Here is a 16,575-nt window from a genome sequence, read left to right on the forward strand (position 1 = left end):
TAATTATTAGCTTTTATACACAATTATTAGTTATTACACATAATTATTAGCTTTCTTACAGGCATCTCCCATCCATATTGCCAAAGTCAGAGATAAAGGCCTTTTCATAAAGACTAACTTAGAAGAAATGACCAGAGGACTCATTAGGGACTCTCCTGAGATGGAGGGATACCTTTGGTGGTGACGGAGTTGTGGGGTAGTGTGTTGAGTTGTGTTGTGTTGAGATCTGAGTGAACAGGTAATCTTCTCAGCTCTTCTTCTTTCAAGTTGGGATTCTGTGGTCATGAATCACATGCACACAAGCTAGAGGGTCAGGCTAGCCATCCACTTTTCTTCCACACTTCTAGGAGCTCTTTCACATCAGTGACCTATTTATCTCTGCGATGGAATCTTGCCATGCGATTCTCCTTTATATCTCGTGTAACTCTTTTGGTGGTGCTTAGGAATCAACTCTTTTGTACACTTGAGGTACAAATCTAAACTTTTCCTTTTTATTCTATTTATAAGAGAGTGTTCCATTACTTTGCCCGGGGTAACCTTGAACTCATGATAGGTAGTGAGACCTATAACATTTTGCTATAACTCTTGATGGAGAGCAGAAAGAAAAGGGGTCTTGTGCAAGAGACACAACACGAGAGATGGCTTTCATTCGTAAAACACGGGATCTCTTCATCTCTCAAAACCATTCTACTGGTAATGTGGTCCCAGCATAAATTTCACTAGGGAAAAACCATGACATAACAAATTTTTCTCTTTGTTAAAAACATAAAGCCCAGAGCTGGGAAGTTAGCCTAGTGGTAGAGTGCCTGCCTAGCATGCACAAGGACCCGGGTTCAATTCCTTGGTACCACATATATAGAAAAAAGCCGCAAGTGGTGCTATGGCTCAGGTGGTAGAGCTCTAGCCTTGAGAAAGCCCAAGGACAGTGCTCAGGCCCGAGTTCATGGTCCAGGACTGGCATAAATAAATAAATAAATAAATAAAGCCCCCTCCCCCCCAAATAAAGCCTAAGTTGTCCAAATTTGCGTTTCTGCCTATGTCCTCTTTCTAGGCCGTGCCTGATGTCCGCGTTTCACGGCTCTCCAAACCTTGCTAGTTGGGATTCCATCATGACTGCTCTCCTGTCTTCCTTCCCTCCATGCATCCTTTGTAGTCTCCATTATTGTGTCCTGAGATAATTACTGTCTCCTGCCATATGGTGACATTAGCATGAGTCACTCCATCACTTTCAGTTGGTGCCAGCCCTGTCTGATTGTTAAAACAGGAAGACGCTGGTCTTCAGATTGCTGATAGTAGTCTCTTTTTCAGGCCAGAGTAGTTCAGACTCCTGTGCTTCATGCCAGGCTCCGCCCCGCAGCAAGCCCCGTGCTCCTGTTTCCTTGCTTCCCTGCTCACTGCTGGGATGCAGCTGAGCTCTAGGTTCCCTTTATGTCCGTGGACCCCTGCAGAACTTCCTACATGCCCCCTTCTTGGGTCCTCAAGAGGCTGGGCCAGCCGCTCCCCTGCTTACACATATGAGACAACTCCATCCATTTCTGTCTCTTAAAAAATGAAATTGATAAATTAATCAGCTTGCTAATGTTGAGCTGTTAAAAATTAAAATCGGAGCCTTACAAAGTCTCCTTATCGCCACTGTGCCAGAACAAAGGAATTAACTCTTTATCCTTCAGGGACCCAAAACTCTGACTGAAGACTGGAGATAAAAATGGAATGGTGTTCTTATCCAATAGCAAGAACAGGTTTCCAGATTTTTTTTCTAGCATTAGGAACTTGGAGATGAAAGAATCTGTGGGACAAGAAACAGCTGTAAGGCACGCTCCTGGAGTTAGGGTGATGATAGATACAGAGGTTCTGATTAGACAGCTTCACTGATTGGAAAAGGACCACATTTTTCTCACCCTTCCGTCTTCCTGTGCCAGATCTTTCCATCATAACATGTCAGAATTCTGCCAACATCAACTTGATTTTGCTGCTTCCCTGACCATCCATCTCGTAGTGAAGCCCTGAGCCAGTTGAATTCTCTTTCCTGAGCTGATATTACAGACACACAGCACAAGGTCCCTTGTGCCTGTACTTATTCTCTCTTCGTATTTCCTTTTCTCCCCCCAGTTAGCCTTAACGTGCCTAAATGCCAGAAAGAGCTCAGCCTTTCCTTGCTGTCCAAGTTTCCTGTGAAGAGAAGACAAGATTCAGATTCCTATTCAAAAAGATAGATTTTCATTCATTGTATAAATAACTACATTAAAAACAAATGAACAAGAATGTGGGCCAAGAGCATGGCCTAGGGTAGAGTGTTTGCCTAGCATGCACAAAGCCCTGGGCTCAAGTCCTCAGTACCACATACAACAGAAAAAGCTGGAAGTGGTGCTGTGACTGGTAGAGTAGTAGCCTTGAGCAAAAAAGTGTCCAAGGACAGTCCCCAGGCCCTGAGTTCTAAGTCCCAGAACTTGCAAAAAAAAAAAAAGGAAGCAAGGAAGGAAGGAAACAAGGAAGGAAGGAAGCAAGGAAGGAAGGAAGGAAGGAAGGAAGGAAGCAAGGAAGGAAGGAAGCAAGGAAGGAAGGAAGGAAGGAAGAGAATAAAAGATAGTCTTCAAAGTAATGAGCAAACTTTGCTAGAGGTCTTTCCTGTGCTGGGTGATTGTCTGTGACTTGTTTGTATCTCCTGGTGAGTGTCCTGAGGCCACCAAGATGAAGATGGTTTTTGAACTTCGCTGCTCTCCCTACATCGCTTTCTTACAAAGAAGAGAGAGCAAGTTCACCTTCTACCTCTGTGGATCTCAAATGTGTGTTCTAATGACTCTCTAGCCTGCTGAGCTGAACCGAAGGGGCTCCTAGCGGGGGTTGAGTCTGATTTCATGACAAACAGATTGAGCATATTGCTCTGAAGACTGTCTGTGTACTGAGAACTCTAAGCAGTTCTAAGTGCTGTGGTTAGAAAATAAATACACCATACTTGGGGATTCAGGCAAGACACTTTAGCAAGACACTTCCTCTGCTCATCAAGTGAATGAAGACACTGCTATTTCAGTCATTTCAACATCAGCATTTTCTGTGCAAGCTAAAACCTGCCATCTAAACATGGGTAAAAGCAGAAACCAAAACTCAATGGGTCTGTTACTGTCTGAAATCAAGATCCTGCCTGTTCTCATGGGGCTCTTTGTCCTACCCCTGCCCCCTGCCAGACTCCAGCCCTAGAGGATTTAGGGGCAAATGCAAATAACATTTAGAGCTATGTTCAAGGTAAAACCTTTCAGACAGCCTTCAGGAGCTGCAGCGCCCTATATCTCATGAGAGACTTAAGAAGTAAATAAGCAGTCTACACTTTAGACACTTGCCAATTGTACCAAAAACTTAAAGAACAGCCAATTTGGCTATGGGCACTCTCTCACTTCCAGAAGTAAAGAAACAGAACTGAAAGCTATGGGTAGGACCAAGTGATTGTTTTGCTGGGTTTTTGGTAATGCCTGAAGTGTGTTGGGACTAAGTGAAAGTACTTGGTAACTATGTCATTCTAAGTACCTTTATCACTGGGAGTAGTGAGATTAATAATGAAATGAATAAAAAAAGGAAGAGTTGGATTTTTTTATGTTTCACACTAAGAAAAACTTGCCAAATCTGTGACTGCTGTATTACAGAACAGCATGATAAAGTATCAGCAGAAGGACAAGGATGCTCTCAGGCTGTGTATTTAGTTAGATCATTCTTCAAGGTTCTCTTCCTTCTTTCAGCATTTCCCTTTGCTTCCCAGGGGTCAAAACTCACAAATGTCATCCTGTTGTAGTTTGACTCTTGGTAAAAATTATTTAAGTCCCAACATAGATCCCATTAAGGTATTTTTGAAGGCTGTCCTTTAATTGCTATACATTTTCTTGACTTATGTGAATTTCAAAAGGGAACTTAACAGCTAGTAGATACTGAATCTGTGTCCTTTTAGTAATGGGTTAAATCCTTGCCATCCACTTACACATTAAATCTTTAAAGAAGTCTTGTAAGTTAGGTACTAATATTCTTCTTGCTGAATGGTTTTGACCAATCTGAAGCTTAGAGGTATGAAATGACTTTCCATGAGGAAATGCACCTGGCTCACCACATGTATGGGTCCCTCATCTTTGAATTCAATCAACTGCAGATAGATAGATAGATAGATAGATAGAATAGAGAGATGGAGATATAATTTTCATCTGTATTGACCATGTACAGATTCTTTTTCTTGTTATATTCCCTAAACAATGCCATCTAATAAAATTTAACTTTTGCATCTGGATGGGAAGTAATCTACAGATGAGGATGGATGGATGTACATATCCCATTTTGTACAGAGATTTGAGCATCTATGGATTTTGGTGTCCACAGAGCTGTGTGGGTAGGATGGGTGTCCTCCTGCATGCAGTGACTATGGACAGTGAGTCATGCCAGCACTCGTGTGTGTGTGTGTGTGTGTGTGTGTGTGTGTGTGTGTGTGTGTCTGTGTGTGTGTGTGTGTGTGTGAAATCACCCAGAAGAACATTCAGGGATGGGAAACGGGGGAGCAGACAGAATGGTATTGGCAAGGGCTCTGGCGTTCTCCCTCTGCCCACTTCCTCCACCTTGACCCCATCTCCACCTTCCCTTTATCTTCTTTTCCAAAGGCAAATACGCCATGCGAGACCTGGTCCACAGACTCCCCGGCGGGAACAACAGCAACAGCGCAGCCAGCAAGGCCATGTCAGATGACACCGTGACTGCCGTGTGCTGTACCCTGCACGAGGTGATCACCAAGAACATGGAGAACGCAAAGGCCTTGCGTGACGCCGGCGGCATCGAGAAGCTGGTTGGCATTTCCAAGAGCAAAGGAGATAAGTACGTTAGATGGTGACTTCATGTCTCTGTGTTGGTAGGGTTAGTTCTTATGGTTCTGTTGTTTTATGCATGTGTGTGCATGCGGGCATGTATTTATGCATATGCTCATTATCTATTTATTATTTAAACCATTTTGTGGTAATAGGACCTGAACCCCAGGCACACTTTCAGCCACTTCAGCCATATCCCCATCCTGTTACTGTGTTTTGTTTTAAGACAATGTCCTGCTAGCTCTACCAGTAGAGGCCATGTACTCATGATCCTCCTCCTGCCTCATAGCTGGGATTACAGACATGCATTATTAGCACACTGAGGGCGTTGGTGTAGCATACAGCCATTGGAAAGTATCTCAAGAGGAGGAAACAGCGAACTTTTCCCAGCATTCCCACTGAACCAGAGAAGCTTGTCCTTTGAGTCATGTTGATTCTGAGGTATCACTAGGGTAGACCTGACTTCCAGCCTGCAAAGGGTGATGTTCCTTCCGCAGAGCAGACGACCTCTGGGTGCCTGGCTGCTGCCTTCTGTTGGTGATGACCACCTGTGGGTTGCAAGTGTGTGTGGATGGATGAAGGTTCTTTGGTTCTGGGCCTTTTCACCTCTTCATATCAAGAGGAAGGATAAGGGAAGACAATGGTCTGAGGAGGTCAGAGAGAACTCAGAATCCAATTCCTTCCCATTCTGTGAGATTTGGGGCACACCGTTTAATTTAACAAGTCACTGGAGTCATATTTCCTAACCTGAAAGAGAAAACTTTCATACATACCATAAGTCCTGGAATACTAATTAAGCCTGAAAGAATGCATAGAAATGCCCAAGGAGAGTTATGAAGGAGAGCTTTCAAATAAATGGAGTGAGAAGGCAAGAGTGGACATGAAAGCCACATGCCACCCCAGATGGAAATGTCTTCCAGTGTGATTTAGGAATCTATGGAATCTTACTGTGTGCAACTGAAACATATCTTCACTAGCCAGGCTGTTAGTCTATCACTGGGCTGTCAATTCCTACAGAATTGACCTTCACTAACCTTAATTAAATTTCGCCTTTTGCAAATTGCTCAATGTAATCAAAGAAGATTAAAAAGGTGTGCCTTTTATTATTAAGGGCTTTCCTACTTCTTGATTTGTCATTCTCTGCCTCTCATTCTTTTACCCCTAAATGTTAAATAACTTCTCTTTTGTTATTTGAGACTGCGAGACATACATTTTGAGGCATTCTGGAAATTTTCTCATTATTTTATTTAACTCAGTATTTTGCCAATGTATTAAAAAAAAGTGTTAGACATTTTGTTTAAACATGCTGAGACTTCTGAATAGACTTCATTGTAGATCAAGTAGAGAAAGTTGATTGGATTTATGCAATACTTTCACAATTGAAATTGTTGACTTAATTATTCTTGTCTTAGGATGTGTTATAATAAGATATTATACCATAAACGCAGGAATGACTGCAGTTTTCTTCTTCGTAGATATCAGTAGATCTTTGGAATCTTGAAATGAAGTGTTCTCTTTTTTTGAGCATTGAGAGCTTAATATGTTAATGTTTTCGAAGAACAGACACATAGCCTGGCACGGTGTCTCACGCCTACAAACCTAGATACTCAGGAGGCTGAGATCTGAGGCTCAAGGTTCAAAGCCATCCCATGTACAAAGTTCTGTGAGATTCTTATCTCTAATTAACCACCAGAAAACCAGGAATGGCTCAGTGGTAGAGTGCTGAAGAGCTCAGGGACAGTGTCCTGGCCCAGAGTTCAAGCCCCATGACCAAATAAATAAATAAATAAATGGCTAAAATAGTCAATTTCATTTTGTATGTATGTTACCACTATTTAAAAGTGTTTATTTTTAAATACTTTATTATGACATCAATGGATGAGACAAGCAGACGGTGATGTCATACACAGACACAGAGCAGAAAGTATTTTTTTTACATCTACTAACTAATGTAGGGATCAAAATGAGTTTGCTAATCATATTACACTGTTCTTAAAAGGAAACAAATCAAAGCCTCACTATTTGTGACTCATTCTGTAATGACTGCAGACATCGAGATTCTATGAGCGCCTAGACATGTTTTTATAAAATATAAATTCCTTATTGGAAATGGAAGTTTTGGAAGTCAGTTATTGAGTCAATAACTGAAAATAACAGGACTATCAATTTACTGTGGTTGACTGATAGAATTCTCAGGTGTATGTCTGTCCTATGTTGCCCTTGAAAACAGGTCAACCTGCTTTGGGTTTGAGATACCACAGGAAGCACAAAAGGAAAAAAAATGCTTAGTTGTGTCTCTCCATTTTTATGTATGTATTTTATTTCCAAGTATGTACCAGTGTGGATATGAATGTGAAGAATGAATCTAACTAGCAAGTGATGAGGCTCTCCCAGTAGGTAGAGGACACAGACAAGGGGACTGGTAGTCTAGAACCCTACCTCTGGCATGACTGACCTGCACAGACATGAGGAGTTACAATACTTGACTTCCTCAGATACCTGGAATTAGACAGCCAGCTGAAGATCAGGCATTGTGTAATTGGGCCTTGAATTCAGGACCTGAGCACTGTCCTTGGACTTTCTCAAAGCTAGAGCTCTACCACTTGGGTCACAGCACTACTTCTAGCTTTTTCTATGTATGTGGTACCAAGGAATCAAACCTAGGTCTTCACGCATGCTAGGCAAGCACTCTACAACTAGGCCAAACTACCAGCCTGTGTAATTGTTATTAACCCAACTCTCACACTCATCATTTGAATTTTGATAGCTTATTCTTCTCACAGCATTTTAAACACTCAATATGATCATTCTATTGTGTTAATCCACCTAAAAAATGTATTTTTTCTCATTTTAACAGTTGTATAGGAAATACTATTGAAAGTGTCATTGTATTTTGTCATGAGACAGAAAAGCTTTTAATAGTCTCAACTATTCCTTGTCAGTACATTGTGGCTTGAGTTATAATCACGTGTCATATTAGAAAGACTCAATTGTTCAGGTCCTTCAATCAATAGTTACAGTTTTTCAAATGGACATTTCTATCATTCCAGTCTATTAGATGGACCACAAATGTAAACCTAAAAAGAAAGCAGTTTCTTTTACCTTTGCCTGTCATTGTAACACTGAGGCACTGGCGTTTTAATTGAAAACTATTCTTCATTAAACACTCACAGTCTCTATTTTGGAACTATGAGGTAAGTAGAAATAAAATATCGCACTGTGTCAGAGGAATTTTTCATACTGAATGTTTCAACCACACTATCACTACCTAAATACTAATAGATACTCTTCCAGGATTGAGCAAATGCTGTCACAAACAACTCTCTACCTAACAGTGATAAAATGCAACAAAACAGAGCACTTCATCTTTAGTTCCCCAGTGATTATCTAGTAATAATTGTACCTTTATCTGTATCCACAAAATGCTCTAAAATTCCCTGTCATTAAGTCAGAGGAGTTTAAACTTACATTGATACTGTCATTAATTGGGTAAAATTATATAATGATTCATCTTAGTTAAATAAAATAAATGTTGCCTTGATATAGCTAATGTTTCAGAGAAAATGTAGATTTTATGATAACCGTATGTTTTGTTTAAAATGCTCCATATAATACAACCCAAGTTGAACTCGATCTCAAAAATAATAAATGCCTGTTACTTTTGCCCTCCAGTAAATGGATGAAGAAACCATAAAATTAATCTAATTTTAAATATGAAGACCTACAATAAAAGCAGTCATTGTGTCAGCTGTGTACTGACATGTCACAATTTGATTATAAAATGCGTGTCCTTGAAATGTCCAGTTCCTCTGCCTCTCAATTCCCACCTCAACTGACCCAACTCCCATCTGCCCACTCTATTTCAAAAGCTATTTTATGTCAAAGGCACCCCTGGTTAGAATTCAGATCTTGTGTCAAGCAGTGCTGTCAGCCACAGGGTACCAGTCAGCTCTGGCTGGGTCATCACCTCAGAGCCGTGAACGGTACCCAGGCTCAGGGACCAGAGAGCCACACATACTGTCCCTCAGGCCCCGCCCCACCCACTGCCTGCTTTTGAAGATGAAGAAACCCTTTCCAAAAGCTCCCCTGACCTTGATGTCTCCCTGTATACTGTGGTACGGAGGACAGTACTTTCAGGGCAGGCAGGGCTTTGTTTCTAGAAGCCTGTCCTGGCATGTTCCTCTTGAATGTGTTTCTGTGTGGCATCTTCAGGGAGAGAGGTATTCCCAGCAGAGAGCACAGGTGCACAGAGCGGCAGTGTGTGCTTCTGAGCCTGTTATGACCAGGATTGTCTTTTCTTTATGACTCAGGTGTGGTCTGCCACCCTACACTTCCACCCACCCCCTAAACTCCAGACCTTTCTACACACTACTTATTGAGTGGGGTTTTTGTTGTTGTTGTTGTTGTTGTTGTTGTTGGCCAGTCCTGGGCTTGAGCTCAGGGCCTGAGCACTGTCCTTGGACACTCTACCACTTAAGCCTCAGCACCACTTCCGGCTTTTTTCTCTATATGTGGTACCACGGAATCGAACCTGGGTCTTCGTGCATGCTAGGCAAGCACTTTAACCACTAGGCCAAACTCCCGGCCACTGAGTGGGGTTTTTTTTTCCTCTTTTTTTTAACATGTCCACATGTGTCACCCTTCCCTCTTCTATCTCATCGCACTCCTCGAGTTCCCTACTTCTGTTTTCACATATAGACATTGATTATTGCGACTGTCTTTACACACCATTCCACTACCCACTCCGCCGTGACATGTCTCAGCTTGGTGGTGTTCATTCTGATAGACTGTGTTAATTGTTCAAAGGGGCTATGCCAGGAACTCTTTCTGTGATAATAGATGCCATCTATTACATAGCTTATAAATACCATCGATTACATAGCTTGCATTTGCCATACTTCAGTTGATCATGTGTGCGCCTATGCCCTAGATGTGTTGTTTCTTCCTACTCTCTTTTGTAGACAAAGCCCAAATCTACACTCCCACAAAAATGTCACTATTGTACTATTTGCGTTGAGAAGATGGCTGTGCCAAATTGTTATGCCTTCCTGTGTCTCAGCTTAGTGGATGTATGTGTGTGTGTGTGAGGAGGAGAAAGAGGAGGCAGAGGAGGAGAATAGACAGACAGTTCCTTGTACTCTCCCAAGCCAGGAAAGAGTCAGCTTGGGGCAGGGGTTGTAGATCTTGATATTCCCTGATGAGGAGTGGATCCAAACCCAGCTGTCACTCACCATCTGCATTTCCTGTCTTTTCTTCATCAGACACTCTCCAAAAGTGGTCAAGGCCGCATCTCAGGTCCTAAACAGCATGTGGCAGTACCGAGATCTGAGGAGCCTGTACAAGAAGGTAAGGTCTGCTTACCCTGCTGGCCATGAGCGGCATGTGGCCCTAGGCCCATGACCCAGTCTTTGTCCATAACAAGCAGCATCTCAGGGATGGAGGCAGCTTGTCCCACAGCCTCAGCTTCAGATCCTCAGAAACAAGAGAATTAGTGAGGAAGCAAAAAGAGACCTATGCCATGTCTCTAATGTCCTTCAAGATCCATGAGCCTCTGGGCTCTGGGCCATAGACCCACAGTCATAGAATCCTGTCCTGTGTCATTGCTGACTAGTTTGGAATCGGAACATAATAATTATACATATTTACAATATGATGTATTGTGTATGGTATAATAATCAGCTCAAGATATGTATTATTTCTTCTTGGTAAAAGCACCCAAGCGTCTTCTAGTTTCTTTTAAATAAGTGAATCAATATTGTAAATTATACAACCGGAAATTAGCCTGTTCTGAGCTTCTGAATTCCACAATTGATGAGATCAGGAATCCTGGAACAAATAAAACCAAGAACAAGGTTTAACGTGTCATTTTGGAAAGGAGTCAGTAAAATGATTAAAAAAAAAAAAAAAAGCAATTGAGAAAGTCTAGGTTCACAACTCAGAGGATCAGTTAGAAGACCCAGGTACCTGGGCCAGGCTTAGCCCTGAGTCCTCAGCACTTTGCTGCCCAGTGGGAAAGATGACAGTCCCACTGACCACTGAAAGCTACCCAGGAGCTTGCTTGATGTTTCCCTCCATGCTCCTTTAGGCAAACAGGAGCCGTGCATCTGAAGCAGTCTTCCCTCCTGAAGTGGTTCAGAAGTAAAACCTGGCAAATGCATGTCTAGAGATTTGATTCCATACTTTATTTCCAATGCTGTTGTATAAAGAATTTGCAACTTGATTTTGGAGAGGGGAGGTAAGGGCAGGAAATGGTGATATCTCCCAGAAGCTGTTGTTTTGCTATTGACAGTACATCAAGAGCTCATAAACAAGGGTAGACAACAATATGGAAGGCAGGGTGAAGTATCAAGATTCAGGGAGCCAAATTGGGTCTGGGAAGAGCACATGGGCTTCCATCAGCCACTAACTAAAGAGCCTCCTGGCTTCCAGTGGAGACAGGGGAAGCCAATGCATATACAATGCATCATTCCCAAATACCACCCTTTATGTCCAGCTGACTCCCTGGGAGTGAACAAGGAGCCACAGTAAGTCATGAAAGGCAGGGGGGAGACCCATCTTGCCACAAGGAAATTTTATCTTTTTTCCTTAGCCAATGGGAAAAAGTAAATATTTAATAACTGCTTCTACTCAATTCTAATCTATTTCTAGATTTCTCAAGGCCTTTCTACTTCTCCTAGGCATTTACTGCTTTGCATCTGAGTTTAACTTAGCCATTTCTTTCAAAGTTTTCCCTAGAAGGTGCTATGTCTGAGTTGAATCAAATCGTGAATGTTGGCAGAGTGTTCTCAATTCATTACATTCAAGTCTTTTGCATTTTGCAATGAGCAAATGCTGTGGGGTTCTGTTCTGTTTTGCACAGTACTTGTATCCCGTCATCCCTGCTGAGCTCCTTCTTAGGCTCCCTCAGAAGCCAAATGGAGCTTCTCCCAGAAACGAATCCTTTGGCTAAACTGACAGCCAGCCATGAAGATCATGCTACAAATTAGACATGAGCTGCTGGTTCTGAGTCAGTAACTCCAGAAGCTCCAAAAAACAGAACTGCCTAGAAAACAGCACTTTCACACTGTCCCAAATGCTTCCACTTTGCTAACATGCCCCTGCTCGTACTTAGGTACATTGGAGACCCTGAAAGATGTCTATGGAATAGTAGTGTGAATTTTCCAGTTTCTTTGTTTTCTGTGTTGGTAATAGAGTTCAGAAGCATAATTGTCTTCCTATTCCCATGAAAATAAGAACATGTTGACAGGAATTTAATGGAACAAAGATGGTTGAAAATGTGTGTTTCATGTAAGGAGACTCAGGGATGCACTGGAGAAATCCAAGTGATGTTTTTACTTGACCCACAGGTTAAAAATGTTCAGAAAGAGGCCGGGAGATTAGCCTAGTAGTAGAGTGCTTGCCTATCATGTACAGAGACCCGGGTTCAATTCCTCAGTACCACATACATAGAAAAAAGCCAGATGTGGTGTTGTGGTTCAAGTGGTAGAGCTCTAACCTTGAAAAAGTCCAAGGACAGTGCTCAGGCCCTGGGCTCAAGGCCCAGGACTGGCAAAAAAAAATGTTCAGAAAATGCTGTTCTTAATCATTTCTAAACTACACAGTTGTGAAACGAGGCGAGGATCTTTTACTCTGTGTCACAGGAGATGCTCATAGTCAAACTCAAAATTCAAGAAAAGGTTTCCCATCTGAAAAGTCCTTCCATGAAAAAACTCTTTCATTATCTTTATGAGTTATTTTTAACCAGTGAGGAAATAGATTTCTATTTTAGTCTTCATTGACAATTTACTTGCCATGGAACGTTATCTGATCCATATCTTTTAATTATCCACATTTCCAATCTAATTATTAAGCAGCAGCAGCAATAACTTATTATAGGCTCAGCAAAGAAAGCATTCCAACGAAAGTCTCAGGCATGGAAGCAGGTACTCTATGGGCTAAAGTACAAAATCGAGCAGGTATTGAGACTTCATGAGATTCTGAATTACAGGCTTTGGGTTTGAAAGTGGGAAGGAAGGAAGGAAAATTGCAGAGCAAATCCTGAGGAATGTGTAAGGTATGAATGATTAGAAATAAGGGTATGATGGACAGGCAGGGGGGAGGGTGGGGGAGGGAGTTGGGGATGTCATTGTCAACTGCTTGTGACTTCAACAGGATCAGCACCATAGACTGACAGATACTTTCCTACTAAAGCCAGGAACAGAGGCCAGGGACCCAGGGACTCCAATCCTAAGCATAATAACTCTTTTACTTTACTTAGAGGGGACATTTTGATCCACTGGACCATTCTTCTTGTTGGGTGTTCTGACCACAACACAGCCATGGTTAATCATGACATATTTGAGACCAAACACATATGTTAGCTCAACCTTTAGCTTGAGGGAAGCTTGCCCTTCTGAAGTTAAGTGTCGATATCCACAAATACAGCTGCAAAGTGTCATTGTCATATGTGTCGTTTTAGCGGGTGTTGTACGAGAGAAAGAAGGTGAGCCAGGGAACAGATGGAGGCAGAGGAAATAGATGAGTAGAAGAGCCAAAGTGCTTGACTTTTTAGAACCTCACAACCTTAAAAAAAATGTCACAGACAAAACTGAGGTGCTGGCTGATGGGCTACTATTTTGGAAATCCATGGACTGGCTTGTTTTGAAAGACAGGAATAAAGGGAATAAAACTAAAAGATGCATGAAGTCACCAAGACCTGAATTCTCTCTGTGAGATCACCAAGAATTATAGTTCTACTGATTCAGACATAAAGTAAGTTTTCTCTGGAAGAGAGGCCAAACACTACAGAAGTGTCAACTAAACAGACCTTTCCTTCTCATGGAACCACCTCTGGTCAGGCGGGTGGATCAGGGCTAGCAAGTAGCCCTGATGCCAATACAGCTGTGCTGCCATGCAGTGGAGAGAGGAGTCCTCCCCACTCCTCATTCTAACCCACAAGGAGAGACAGGAGATTAAAGGATGCAGAGCTGCCAGGCTTCTGCCAGGCCACAGCTGCTGGAACCTACTGCAATAGCCAAATCCAGCAAGGGAGACCAAAAAGTGAAAATCACTGACCACTTCAAAACTTTGTGGCAGATATAGTAGGACGCTAAATGAAAGGATCTCTAGGATATAGAAACATAAGCCACATAATGAATGATTTTTTTTCTTAAGGTACTATGTTATCTCTCATCTCTTTTGCTGTCCCTTGGTTATCTCATATTGTTACAAAATCTCACATTGTTACCTGATATATCGGATATATTTGTATTTGGTTATTTGAAATTGGATAGGGAACAGGGGAAAACAAGATGAGGGGTGGGGGTTGGGGAGAGGGAAATGGGAACCAAGACATGTGAAAGGGTATCAATGTGTGGGAATTAATGCACCATCTATCTGGCAAATATCATGTAACCCTTCTATTAATTACAATAAAAAATATATGAAAAAATACTTTGTGGCAGAAGGAAGGTAGTCTTGGCTCCAGAAATCATTTAAGGATTTTGTTTGTTAGCCTGCTTTTCCAAATACACACATACCTTCCTATTTTTTATTACTGGGAATGGGGTTTGAAGAGCGCTGGTAAGGGCTTTGTCCTTACGAGACAATCACTCCGCCACTTGACCCACACCTCCAGCTCTTCGTGTTCTGGTTATTTGGGGGTCTAGAATTTCCTTTTTGCTTGGACAGTCCTGGACCACAATCCTCCTGTTTACACTTCCCACAATAGGGTACTACAGATTCATTCCATGGCTTCCAGTGTTTGCTGTTGAGCTGATGGGCTTCGGTAGCTTTTGCCAAGCTGACCTTGTTCACCAGTACGCTCAGTCCAGCCTCGCAGGCAGCTAGGATTAAAGGTGTAAACTGCTAGTGCCCTGCTCCAGTATCTCATCTCTACCGTCGATTCTAAACATCATCCAATGAAGCATATTATTCTATGTTCAGGTAGCTGTAATTAGTCTTACTTATATTAGGCACACATTTCTTTTATCTCTAACTTCTACTTCCAAAACCACACTGAGCAACTTTAATTTCTCTTCTCTGCAGCAGCCTTCCTGGTTTTGAAGCTACCTGTCTGTCTCCAGGAGCCCATCCCTTCCCTAGTCTAGACATTCCAGGTCCTTCTGCATCAGCATAGCCAATGCCGTCACATGTTGTCACCTTTTTCCCACCATCATGCAAGTCTGTCCACATGCCTTGTGTAACACAGCCCATGAATGTATCTTCCATGTTTCTGTGAAGCTCAGGAGGTAGAGGAAGACCAAACTTTCCTGATGCTAGGCACTCAACTATTAACAAAGCATGGTATCAGTCTGTGCCTGAAAGGCCTATAGAACCATGTGGAGAAATGACATGCCCAGATGGCCCAGGGTGTAAGGCACAGATCTGCCTCCTAACAGCACGAGGCTGGGCAGGGGACTTGCACATTCGACTTGGGACAGCTCCTGGTGAGGAGTAAGACACAGTGATAGACCTTTTATGGCCCAGATTTCACAGCCAGAACCCAGAGGTTTACTGGGATGCTTCGTATCCAGGTCCCACTGCTGGGTGTGCAGCCATTCACGACAGCATCCAGGCTATTAGTAACTCTTTAGACAGTCTTTGGCAGTTCTTGTACCTGAGGAGTCTTCTCTCCAGGAAGCTGCACTCTTTAGGCGCAGGGCCCTGGATGGGAGGCCTGGGTTTCCATGTCTGTGTCTCTCTTGGGCTTCGTCTATCACGGGGGTAACGTCCCTTAACCTTGCATCACAGAATCTTCATGGGCTCTCATGGACACTCATTGGCACAGTTCCTGAGCTCTCCCTTTCCCCAGCCCTGTGCCGCAGGCTCTCCTGTGTGAACTAACAGCTGTACCACCTGCCTCACTGCGTTGCTGATGGTCTCTAATGAACCCACAGTCATCATGTTGCTTTGTATACCAGAAAGCAAAACACCCACAGGGGTTATAACAGCCCATTCAAAACACCTTCTCTTGCCATTTGCCTGACAAACGCTGTCCCTACCATCCGGTCCCATCCTTTCCACAGGCCACTGGAGGATTGGAACTAAAGATTCCATCCTGTCATTCTCCCCATCGCTGTTCACTTCCACCAGTGTTTTAACAGCTAAGTTTCCCCTGGGTTCCTCCACAGGCTCCTCTCATCTACCTGCCAGTCAATTCTCATGCTAATCAGAGTGGTGAGCCAAGCCAAGTGGGGTTGGTGCACAGTAGTGAAAGCCACCCTTGGTTTTAGAGGTAGTTTGAATGCTAAGTGTGTGTGTGTGTGCGTGTGGCAAGCCAGATATGTTAAAGAATCGTTACCTTGAGGATGGCACTGAGACCTAAGGCTACAATGTGCTATGAGATCCAACAAGACCTATTTCCCCAAGAAGGGTCCTTGCTATGACCCTGCATGCTTCCAGTTTGAAAGCATGGCAAAATAGCATCATTCACAAAAACCATCTTTTCCCAGCACCCACATCAGACCTCTTCCCTCTGTTACCTCACACTCTCTGCTCCCCTTCGCCACCCTTTCTCCACTCATCTTCCTGGTCATTTCTCACCTTCTCATATCCAGGAGGACTTGATGCTCAGAACTTGGTCGTTCCATGCATGCATGCCTAGATCAGGTGACATAACTAACTCTTCCCCTTCATCAGTCAACAACCAGATTTGTTTGTCTCTCCTGTCCATCTCCCCAGCCCCAGTCAATCTTTGTATCTTTAGCCACCCACTACATGGCCTATTCAAATACAGTATCTGAAGCACCTCACTGAAATCAGATCC

At 42.8% G+C, this 16,575-nt stretch overlaps 1 protein-coding gene across 3 annotated transcripts in view; it reads left to right on the top strand.

Moving 5' to 3' along the window:
* The window catches only part of Ctnnd2 (catenin delta 2), a 770,274-nt gene that overhangs the window by 724,991 nt on the left and 28,708 nt on the right, over positions 1-16,575 (top strand). For all 3 annotated transcript variants that reach the window (XM_090332125.1, XM_090332127.1, XM_090332126.1), the window contains 2 exons: positions 4,629-4,839; positions 10,091-10,175. In XM_090332125.1, coding sequence (XP_090188251.1) covers positions 4,629-4,839; positions 10,091-10,175 — 296 coding nt within the window. The remainder of the gene's footprint in view (positions 1-4,628; positions 4,840-10,090; positions 10,176-16,575) is intronic.

Source organism: Megascapheus bottae, chromosome 4 (assembly GCF_031878675.1).
Source record: "Megascapheus bottae isolate mThoBot1 chromosome 4, mThoBot2.hap1, whole genome shotgun sequence".
Taxonomy (NCBI): Eukaryota; Metazoa; Chordata; class Mammalia; order Rodentia; family Geomyidae; genus Megascapheus; species Megascapheus bottae.